An 11,960-nucleotide genomic window follows, 5' to 3' on the forward strand; every position below is an offset into this window, starting at 1 on the left:
ATTCATCCTGTCCAACACCAAATTTCAAAATCCAGAGAAGCTAAATAATTTGACTGTAACTACAGAGTTGTTGAGCAGCGGAGTTCAATTAGAATCCAGGATCTTGGACACACAGTCTAGTGCCCTTTCTACCGCAACAGGTGTGTACTTAATTCTCCAGACCCTTGGGGTACAAGTACGGAGCCATTTCCTTTTGCCAGAATTGTGTTGACGTCTTCACATGCCATGTTGTTAGGAGTTCTAGTATCCCTACTGGATTACATTTTCCAAGAACCCTGGGGGTTTAAACAAGCCAAAAGGGAAGTGCGCTGATATTTATTAGTACTTGCATGGGCCAGTTGCAGTGGCTCATGCCTGTAATCGCAGCACTTTGGGAGGCTGAGGTGGGTGGATCACCTGAGGTCAGGAGTTCAAGACCAGCCTGGTCAACATGGTGAAACCCCTTCTCTACTAAAAATACAAAAGTTAGCCGGGGTAGGTGGCGCACGCCTATAATTCCAGTTACTTGGGAAGCTGAGGCAGTAGAATCTCTTGAACCTGGAAGGCGGAGGTTGCAGTGAGCCGAGATGGCACCATCGCACTCCAGCCTAGGTGACAGAGTGAGACTCCATCTCAGACAACAAAACAAAACAAAACGAAACACCTTGCACGTTATAGAGAAATTACTTCGTGCCTGCAGCTGCTGTTCTCTCCGCTGCCACATGGTGCCGCTGTTGGAAGAGGTGCTCAGAAATGGTGTATGCTATAGCAAAGTCACACTGGTGTCTTCATAGAGGGCTCCTTTACTGATAATTCCACAACGTCCATGCCAAGCACACTTGCATGCTCCATGGACTCTGCATACGTATCCAAGTAAGCTTATGCCCTTTCAGGTCCTTCCTCTCCCCTTGGCCCCCCTAGATCCCTACACACACCACCACCACCACCACCATTTTCCCTCCAGAGTCCAACCACCTCAGAGTGAGTTAGACATTTACCTGTCTTGGAACTCAAAGCCACTGTTCCCCCTCCAAGTCCCTGGACCCATCATAAAGTGTGGGGGTTATGATGAGCAATGCTCCTTTTAGTGCTTGGAACACAAAGCATTCACTCTCCTCCCTTAATGTCTAATTGCCTCAACTGACTTTTAGGAACTGAAAATTTGTAATCCTTAAGAGATTTTTTTCCCCTCAGAGACTTAAAGTCTCTCTTCCAATTCCCAGACCTGAGTGAGTTCATAGACTTAAGTCTCTGTGAAGGAATGGGAGGTCAGGTAACCCTGTGGAAGAACCCTGATGGAACACGGCCTGTGAAGATAACGAGCTTTTATCTTGGCTTTCGCCAAAAACTTTTGCGACCATTTGCTCAAGGAAAATACAGGGGGACTCATCTAGTTATGGATAGTCTACAGATAAGGTCTCTGGGTTCCACTGCAGCACGCTGCATAGAGCAGAGGCTTATCAAGTCCATGTGACAGATACTTTGTCTGGACTTGACCTCACGTTTAGGTGAACTGGCTCTCTGGACCCACCCTATAGTTCTTCCTACAGTTCCTGACGGTATAGTTGGAAATAGATCTTCAGCAAGTGGTAAAATCTCTACCCTGCCTTTACAACCCATGCAGCTGGAGTTGGAAAGGCTAAGTGGAAGCCACTGGAACACTTCCTGTATGCCAAAATTGTCAATCAAAAGCAACGCTGAAGGATGACAGAAGATGCCACCCCCATTTGTGCCCTTTTGGGAATAAGGATTGAGTTAAAGGCACTTGAGAAACAGCAGGTGCCACAGGGTGCTCTCACTCCTCTTTTACTTCCTGAAAGCAGGAGATGAATCCCCAAGTGAAAGATGCCCTCCCTGTCCTGGGAAGAAAGAAACGTTCTTATCACAAGATGGGGAGACAAGGTCGAGGGAAATCTGTACAGACCTTGTTAAAATAATTCTTATCTTCCTTTGGTCTTCCCATATATTTTAGGTACTTTTCCACAACTGACTCTTTGTTCAATCCATAATACAGTTAGGTTTTGCTACTTCTTTGGGTCTTCATTTCTTGTGGAAACTCCCGTGTATGCTTTTCTCTTATCTGTTTTGTGTTATTTCAATCCTCACGCCTAGCCTGAGACCCCAAAAGAGTAAAGTTTTGTCCTTCCTGTTACTCTATCTTCCAAGAAACTTTCAAGCTTCTTCCACCAATTAGGCTATGGGGGAGTGCCTCAGAAACACAGGCAGCACGTGTATCCAAGGCTAATTCCCTCCTAGCACTGGAGACGACCATTACTGGGACAATGGCAGGGACAACCACCAGAGGACTGCTGCCCACAGACAGCTGTGGACTCACAAAAGACCCCTGCTACTTGCGGGCAACAGCAGTGAACTCGAATGAGACTGGAATTCTTTTCATTGGCTCCTAGGATCAGCTTTTATCAACTTCTTTGGATACATTATATTTTCCCTTAATAGAATGACACCCTTCAAAGTATGGCAGAAACCAATGGGAGCCATTTATTTTAGACATTTATTCCACGAACAAGTTTTCAAGAAGACATCTAAGTGAACACTGATACAAAACAATGAATCGACATCTATTTGCTCCGGGTCTTGGAATGCATTCAGAGGCAGAGGCTTCCAGTTTCACAAGTTACTCAGACACTCCTTTAGCCAGGGCTGCCCCAGCTCCTCACAGCTGAGTCTTGTCTGTCACCGGGAGCCAGACCTCCTGACAGGCTTCCTGCACTTCAGCCTACCCGCCACTGGGTATGGAGGTGCTTGGGGGGCTGCCTGCTGTGGATCATGAGGGACTTGCCCTTTCTCCTTCCCAAACAAGCTCCTGGGCTGACTTTGCTGTCACAGCATCCCTTCCCTTTCCTGAAGCATGAGATGGAGCTGGTATGGCCAGATGCGGCAGGCACAGGAGAGCTGGGCCGGCAGCCTGATCTTCTAACGTCTTCCGCATCTGTATCACGCTCCACAGCCTCATGAAACATTAGAGCCACAGCAACTTGGCAATCAAGTTCAACTTCTCTTCAGATGAGGCGCCAAGGCCCAGAGAGGCTATGATGTATCGAACAACGCTCATTAAGTAGTGACAAGACTAAAACTGTCTCTTTCAGCTTCTGGTCTCATACTCATTCCACCAAGGCAGGCTGCCCTGAGCCGTTTGTGTGTGAGGTTTCCCTCTTTTAAAAACTGTTTCTTTCCAGATGAATGAATTAGGTTGAATGCATTAATAACATCACTGGTAAGAACTGGAGGTATCTGTGGCAGTAACAAAGCAAGCCTAGGTGGGACATACGAGCCCAGTTTCCAAAATGCCTTTGATAAGATGACAGTGAAAAGTTGACAGTCTATGCTGTTTTTCAAAAACAGGATTTGACACAATTTACAAGGAAATAAGACAAAATGAAATAAATATAGGTTGGGGTAGGTGGTTGAGGTGGGCTGTAGGTTTTGTTGAGCTTTCCAGCAGCCAGAAGAGAGACACAAAAAGCAGCTTAAGTTATAAAAATCACAGTGTTTGTGATACATACATACAGATCTACACGCATATGTAGATGTGTGTGTGTGTATATATACTGCGCTTAGGATCAGAGCTTTCCTTGGTACTGAGATCTAGATAAAAAAACCTTTTTCTATGAATCTTCATAAAGGCAATGTTATATGATCTAAAAGACACATTGATCAGAACATGATTATTCATTTTGACTTACATGTACCAGATGAAAACAAATAAAATGCAGGGAGACAAGTAGTGTTGGTCTAAAATGGGGGATAGACCTTCCATTTCTTCAGAACAAAGTTCATCAAATTAATGTAACACATTTCCAGACAGCCCATTTACAATTAGGAGTAGAGGTAGGGGAACCCAAATTCCACCTCAGCTTGCTCCCAGGCATATAAGAGTTAAATAGAATCAGTTTGTCCTACTAGAGAGGGAAAGGCTCTTGACCCTTTCCTGCCACTGGGGAAGGGTGAGAGATGAAGGTACAGAATATGATTCTGGGCAACCTAGCGAAACTCTTCTGCAGGTGAAGGTGATGTTCTCATGACTGAGCTCCTGGCCCTCTGTAGCTGCCATGATGTAAGTGGCCCCCCCTTTTGCTGTGATACTTCCTCTATCAACTGTGAGTTCCTTGAACCCAGGCACCATGCCCCTTCCTTCCTTTTTGTATCCTTCACTGTGGCTAGAACATAGCCTTACATATAACAGTGCTTCATATTTATGAATAAGTCATCTACTTTCCTGAATCATGCTTCCATATAATATCAATCCTGTGTACGTATTACTAAGTGGTTATTTCTATTAATGTGCATCTTCTCTAGAGCTGGAATTCTAGAACATCTACACAATATAAACACAAGCCCACTGGCACCACACACATCTTACTGTGCTATGCATACTACCAACATGGAACTGTACTTAGCATTAGAAATCTTTAACTTAGACGACACAGAAAAATCAACCTACTGAGATGTGAAAAAGTCATAACATTTCCAACAAACATAAACCAGAAACATTTATCAATGTTTACCTGAGTCACCTGCCTTCCAACAGGCCACGCCCCATTCTGGCACCATAAATTAGATTTCTTTGTACAGCACCTACCCTCCTAGGTACTTTGCTGAACAAGTTTCAAAAGATTGAAAACATACCAAAAGGAACAGTATCATTTCCAGATGGCTTCAAATAAGAGCATTTGACAAAGAAAGGGAGAGATAAGAGCAAAATAATCACTTACAAACAGCCCTGACTCCAGTTCCCTTTCCATTAAACTTGTCACTTCTCCCTTGCCAAAGCAAAGCCACCCTGGGTTACCTACATACTAAGGGAATAAACACCACTAGCTCCATCCTGAAGCAACTGGCCCTGGAAAATCAAATTTCTGGGTTTTATCTGCAACTTCAAAAGTGAATTAACCATCCCCCATCAGAACTTTTCCTTCAGTGTTTACTGGGTTACTGCTGGGGGTTCTCAAAGAGATTTTTCAGACAAAACAGGTAAATGAGGAAAACAAAAACGGTGTTCTGGATTTCTGGACTGAGGTTTTTATGAATGTTCCCACTTTTCACCCAGTGAGCTCTAGGGTTGTATAAGTTACTTGGGGCACTACAGTTAGGTTTCTGATGTGGTGAACAGGGACTAGAAGCCTCAGGAATAGAGACTGGGAGATTTAACAGCCAGCCCCGAGAGCACTGGTCTAAGCTGAGATGGCCATCTGATCTACAGCAGGCCAAAGGAGTACAACCGGTCTTAGAAATGTTTCAGGTGTCTATTACCTCTTCCCTATCCCGTTAAAGTTTTAGAAACACTATTATTATACTGCAGTGTGGGGGTGGGAGGTACGAAATATGCCAACATACCAGTCATGTTCTAAATAAGAGCCAGAGAAATTAGAGGATAGAACTAGAACGTGTCTGAAATCCTGCTTTACTTTAGTGAGACACACCATGAACAGGCCTCCTATTCCATCTGAGGAGGGCACGGTAGTTCAGAAGAGGTCGGCAGGCACACCCAGAGCAACTGAGAGGTAAGTGCAGGGCTACAAGAAACAGTACAAGGACCTGGCATTACTTACAGACCGGAGAAGCAGCAGCCAGGGGATTTAAGTCTTCAGGTACAGAAAAGGATGAGGGGTGATCAATTGCTTCTCACCTCCACATAGGGCAAGGCATTAGTAACAGGACTTCAGTAACAACACAGGGATTCTGCCCTAGCTATTTGGATCAACTTCTTGACACAAAAAAAGGTACACTGTAACGGACTTCTGAGGAAAGCTATAAAATCTTCACTCTTCTTTTGTGGATCACTTCAAAACCAAGATGGATTTGATGTAGTTCTGATCAGACTCCTCAAAGTTCTCCCTAAATGTGAAAATCTGTTATCAAGTTGCATCCAGGATCTCATGGAGTAGGTAACAACAACAAAAAAACTTTTGGCATTTTTTATATCCTTGAAAACAACTCTCATCCACATGGAAGGATCTTGAATGTTGCCAGACTTAGCAATCCAGCTGCAGTGGCCTCAACGTACTGAGGAGTATTTCATTCTGAACTTGGACAATACATCTTCTCCACATTCTTAAAGGAGAAGCCGAGACACACAGAAGAAGAGGAACAGACCGATCAAGTTACAGGCAGAGGTGAGAACAGGATGAAAGTGTCTAGTTTATTTATATTCTCAAGTTTATCTTGGGAATTACACTTCATAGCTAAGAAAAGATTGCTTCCAAGAATGAGATTAGGGTAAAATGGCTAAAGGGGCATTTAGGAAGAGATCATCATCAAAAGGTTTTCCTAAATTCATCAATCTTTCCCTTATGTGGGTTCTCAGGGCAATACAGAGATGGAGGGTGTGGCAGAGGCTTTTCTCTCACATGAACTTCCCGATGTTTGGTAAGAACAGAACTCTTATTGAAACGTTTGCCACACTGGGCACATCCATAGGGTTTCTCTCCAGTGTGTATTCTCCGATGTTCTCGAAATCTTGTACAGTTACTGAAACTTTTTTCACAGTCTACACATTTGTAGGGATTCTCCCCAGTGTGAACTCTCCGGTGAGCGCTGAAATGAGAACTGTTGGTGAAGCTTTTCCCACACTCTCCACACTGATAGGGCTTCTCACCGGTGTGGGTTCTCTGATGTATAATAAGACTAGAGCTCTGACTAAAGCATTTTCCACACTCTCCGCATCTGTAGGGTTTCTCTCCTGTGTGGATTCTCTGGTGGGCACCAAAATTTGAGGAGTCATTAAAGCTTTTTCCACAGTCAAGACATTTAAAAGGTTTTTCACCTGTGTGGATTCTTTGGTGTCTGATCAGGCTCCTGCTCCTACCAAAGCACTTCCCACAGACACCACACTTGTAAGGATTCTCCTTGTGGTGGGTCATCCGGCACATCAGACGAGCGCTCCTTCCAAAGCTTTCTCCGTATTTGAGAAGTCTGTAGGGTCTCTTCCCCACAAAAGGCCTCTGATGCACAACGCCTTTCCCTAAATCTCTAGGCTGAGACATCGGCTTTCCCTGTCTAATTCCTTGAAAATTCTCCCATTGTCTTCCTGAGATGCATTCCCTTTTGTGATATTTGCTGGGGTCAGTATTCTGGGAAACAACTCTTTTAGACTTTTCTATTAATGCCCTACGCTGTTCCATGTCCTTATAAACTATCTGTGCTGGATCCTCCTTGATGCTATTTCCAATTTCAAAATCTGAAAAAAACAAAAGACAATACAAATTTCATACAAGTCTGATGTTAACCATAAACAACCTGGCTTGCAAGGCTTGATCCGCTTGCTCTCCATACACTTCTCTAACCTCAGACCATGTGACTCTTCCCTGATTCATTCTGCTGTATTTCTTTCCATTCATAAGCAGGCCAATAACAGCCAGTACAGAGTAGGCCTTCAGAAATTGTTCCTGCATTATAATCCAAGCCATCATTCCCCATCCATATCCCAATTAACATGAGGGCAACCTGGCTTATCTCCCTGAAGTTCCACTCTAATTCATCCTATTTTCATAATTTCACCTCTATACTAAAGCACACTACATCACACTGATCTACAGATTAGATTCTGACCAAGTCCAAGTTCCTTGAGGGACTTGAGTAACTAAATTCCTCTACATATCTAATCGTATCCCATCCAAGAGTACCTGTTTCTTCTCAAATATTTTTCTCACTTTATTTTTCAGGCTGTCCTATAAACCACACTAATTGAAATCTTAATTCTCACTGTTCCCCAAATTGGAATTATTTTCTCACTCTTTTCATCTACATCCCACATTCACTACATCTTGGATCCAGATTTTCTGTGAAGTCTTCTGGACAGAGAGCATGACATTGTGAAGAGAGGCAAGCTTTGGAATTACACGGCTCTGGGTCTGGTCCCATCTTGGTCAGTTATGAACTGTGTGATTTTTGTGTTAACTTATTATGGAAAATTCAAACACAGAAAAGTCTGGACAACAACAGTATGTATAATGAACTCCCATGAACCACTTACCTACATTTAACTATGACCTATTCATGGCCAATCCCATTTCATTTCCACTCCCACACACTCCCTGCTCCCTCCATCCAGACTACTTTGCAGCCAATTCCAGACATCACATTATTTTATCCGTCAACATTTCACAAGCTGTGCAACTTAGGCCCAATTCAGGTTGACTTGATTCCCAAACTCTTGTTCTGAAGCATCTGCTCTCCTGCCTTGTTTCTATTGCCAGTTTCAACATTACCTTCCTTCCATACATTCAGTGGAAACCACAGATAACTCTCAATCCCAAGTGTGGAGGCTGTGGCATGGGAAGCGGAGAGGAGGGCAGCCATCAATCAATCTAGTCACTTAAGTAAAAAGCCCTAACAATTCCATCTTTCACTTATTAGTACTTTTTTTGTCACCCAGGCTGGAGTGCAGTGGCATGATTATAGCTCACCACAGCCTTGACCTCCCAGGCTCAAGTGATCATCCCACCTCAACCCCTCAAGTTGCTGGGATTACAGGTGCACACCACCACTCCCAGCTAATTTTTTATTTTTTGTAGACATGGGGTCTATGTTGCCCAGGCTGGTCTTGAACTCCTGCATTCAAGCGATCCTCCCACCTTGGCTTCCCAAAGTGTTAGAATTACAGGTGTGGGCCACCACACCTGGTCTGTCAGTACTTCTTTTGAAGTTTTCTGATTGAGTACAATGTTATTCTGGGATTTGGAGGAAGTCGCAGCCTAGCAGTTGGCTTGGAGAAAGCTTGATAATTTGATGATATGTCTGGAGCTCACTTTAAAAACAAGATTCACAAGGACTTTGTTTCCAGAGTTATCAAAGCTAGGGTTCTACAGGACTTAATTCAAGCCTTCATACTATCATTTCCCATATATATACTAAGCTAGAGTCATTTGCTTCAATAAACTAGTCCTAAATTACCCTGCACATTCAACTGATTGCCGGGGGGCTTAATGTAGTGTTAAGGGAAGATGGAGCTCCTGTCCTTCAGGAGCTCACCATGTCTGCGAGATCTTACATCTAAAGTGCTCAGTGCCATAAGACAGAGACAGACAAAGTATGGGAGGTGAGACATGGAGATATGTAGAGCCAAGGACATTCAACGTGGAGGGAACATCGCAAGCTAAAGTTTGGATGGGAAAGGGCTTGAGGTGTGTGTAGGAAATAGCCAGTAGTTCTGCTCTGAATAAGCACAGAGTTGAGGAAGGAAAACACTAACATGTAGACTAGAAGAGTAAGATAAGCTCAGATCAAAAATGGCTGTGAAACCTTAATAAGAGTGTGGGTGGGGAAAACTGGTTTGGAGGCTTTTACAACAGTCTAGGCAAGAGAGAGAGAAGACTGAACTAGACAGTGGCTAATGGTAACTGAAGAGGGGACACATAGATGTGATAGTCTGGATGAGGGTGGGAGCCCACAGGGAAGAGCCATGGTGTGGTAAGGAAGATGGTGATATTAGTTTTGAACATCTTAAGCCTGAGTTACTAGTGACAGGCCCACGAGGGCCTAAGTCAGTGGGAAACATGCAGGTGGAGCTCAGGACCAGAATAAAGTCTTTCATTTAGTCTCTGCCTCCCTTTTTTGTCTTGCACACCACATATAACTATAAGATGTTCTTCTTTTGTGCTTACTGACACTCTTCCTTCATCCAAGATTTTTCTCATGTGTAATTCCAAGTTTTTCTTCCCCACAGTACTTCCAGGAGATACAAAACCCTGTCTGACCCATACCAACAAAAACCAAGGCTGAGAACCCAAGGACTGAGTCACTCTAAAGTGAGTTCCTCCTTTGAAGAGAAGCACCATGAGAACAGGAACTTTTGGTTGGTTTGTTTTTTTCAGATGGAGTCTCACTCTGTCACCCAGGCTGGAGTGCAATGGCACAATCTCGGCTCACTGCAACCTGTGCCTCCTGGGTTTCAAGTGATTCTCCTGCCTCAGCCTTCTGAGTAGCTGGAATTACAGGTGCCCGCCACCACACCCAGCTAATTTTTGTATTTTCAGTAGAGACAGAGTTTCGCCATGTTGGCCAGGCTGGTCTCAAACTCCTGACCCCAGGTGATCCACCTGCCTCAACTTCCCAAACTGCTAGGGTTACAGGTGTAACCTGTAACCTGGCCAGGAACTGTTTTATTCACTGCTATATCCTCTGTTCTTCAAGTAGCACAGGCACTCAAATATTTGTTGAATGAAGGAATATTCATGAGCTATGTGCAAGATCTACTGATTTTTCAGTAAATCACACTTACTCCTCTTTTGGACTAAAACTCTTTGGTTTTGCACCTTACCATTTGGGCTCTGCAGCAGACCTGGAGGTCCTTGGAATTCTGGCTCTTGCATAATTTCCTCCTCGCTCATTCTCTCACTGCAAGAGTCTTCTATTACTGCCTCCTGTGAGGTCTCTTCAGGTTCCCAGCCTGTAGGTTCCTGGGGTTCAACCTCAATACCCCCTCTTTCTTGCCTTGAAGGTGATGGGACGACTTCTGGGGTGCTGGGGAAAGGAGCAGGTGCCCGAGAGTTAATCAGGGCATCCATCTCCTTGTAGAACGCGCAGGACTCTAGCATGTGGCCATTTTTCACCTTGCGGTAACTCTTCTGAAGGCTTTTGAACTTGGTTCGGCACTGTTCTGGTGTCCGGAGGAAGCCGCACTCTCGAAGTTGTTCAGCTACAGCCCCATACAATTTGCTCTTCCGATGACAGGCTTGAAGGGCTTCATAAAACCGAGTCTCACGGAGGATATCAAGAAAAGTCTTGGTTTCTTCATAGCCCCAGTGCACACCTGCCATTTGGGGACAAAGTTCACAATGTAAGAAAGAAAAGGAGTCTGTAGCCTCTATACTATATACATTAAGAAATATAGAGGTAAAAAAAATTCCATTTACAGTGGCAACAAGAACTACAATATACCTAGGAATAAGCTTTGCAAGAAATGAGGTCTATATAAAAATGTGTAATATCATAAAACTAGAAAAAATGACGAGACACCGTTTATGAATAGGAAGACTCAAGTGGTACAGATATCATTTCTCATATGAATCTATAGTCAAAATCCCAATCAGATTTTTAAAATTGAAATTGGTAAACTAATCTCAAAGCTTATTTGGAAGAAAAAAAATGCACTCCCCAAATCTGCCATTGCTACGGTGATTAACTACACGATTTAGTTCTCTAGAAGGCTCTTTCCAAAGCGGTTAAGATTAATGACTAGAATTTCCAATAGGAAGTTTTCCCCTCAAATTTCCTACCACTTTTGTAACCAGTCTTCCTTAAGGAGCAGAACTATGTTCAGAGTAGTTTTTGGATGTCATTGAATCCTCTACTTTGAGATGAAATGATCTGCACGATAAGACTATGTTCTGCATTTATAGCAGAATAAAACTTTTCAGGGCATATCTAAATATAATTTGTAAAACATACTTTTTGTATGTTTTGTAATCTATAGTAGGAAAAAATCTCTATCCTCTATCTTACTAGGTGGTCTCTTCCAGGCCTATGACTGGATTCCCATATTTGAGACCACCCCAAGAGTCCCAGCCTCATGTTGAAGGATTTTCAGATGGTGAGACCTGTCTAGGCCTAATGTGTCTTCCCATCTTAGCAGATGTTTATTTTTTATTTTTTGAGACATAATCTCACTCTGTTGCCCAGGCTGGACTGCAGCAGCACAATCATGGCTCACTGAAGCTTTGAACTCCTGGGCTCAAGCGATCCTCTCGCTTCAGACTCCTGAGTAGCTGGGACTACAGGAGTGTGCCACCATGCCTGGCTAATTGTTTTATTTTCTGTAGAGAAAGAGTCTTGCTGTGTTGCCCAGTTGCTCTAGAACTCCTGGCCTCAAGGGATCCTTCCAGCTCAATCTCCTAAAGTGCTAGAATTACAGGTATGAACCACCGCATCCAGCCAGATATTTCTTTTGAATGGGTTTAGTCATGAATACATTCCCTAGCCTGATTTACTTTTCCATCCTATGTAAGAATTTATAGGCTGGG

The 11,960-nt window shown here is 43.6% G+C and overlaps 1 protein-coding gene across 1 annotated transcript in view; it reads right to left on the reverse strand.

Moving 5' to 3' along the window:
* Window positions 1–2,453: 2,453 nt before the first annotated feature.
* The window catches only part of ZKSCAN2 (zinc finger with KRAB and SCAN domains 2), a 22,727-nt gene continuing 13,220 nt past the window's right edge, over window positions 2,454–11,960 (reverse strand). Inside the window, exons 6-7 of the mRNA XM_011987950.1 lie at window positions 10,259–10,750; window positions 2,454–7,177 (exon numbers count right to left, since the gene is read on the reverse strand). Coding sequence (XP_011843340.1) covers window positions 6,255–7,177; window positions 10,259–10,750 — 1,415 coding nt within the window. The 3' untranslated portion in view covers window positions 2,454–6,254. The remainder of the gene's footprint in view (window positions 7,178–10,258; window positions 10,751–11,960) is intronic.

Source organism: Mandrillus leucophaeus, unplaced genomic scaffold (genome assembly GCF_000951045.1).
Source record: "Mandrillus leucophaeus isolate KB7577 unplaced genomic scaffold, Mleu.le_1.0 Scaffold32, whole genome shotgun sequence".
Lineage (NCBI taxonomy): Eukaryota > Metazoa > Chordata > Mammalia > Primates > Cercopithecidae > Mandrillus > Mandrillus leucophaeus.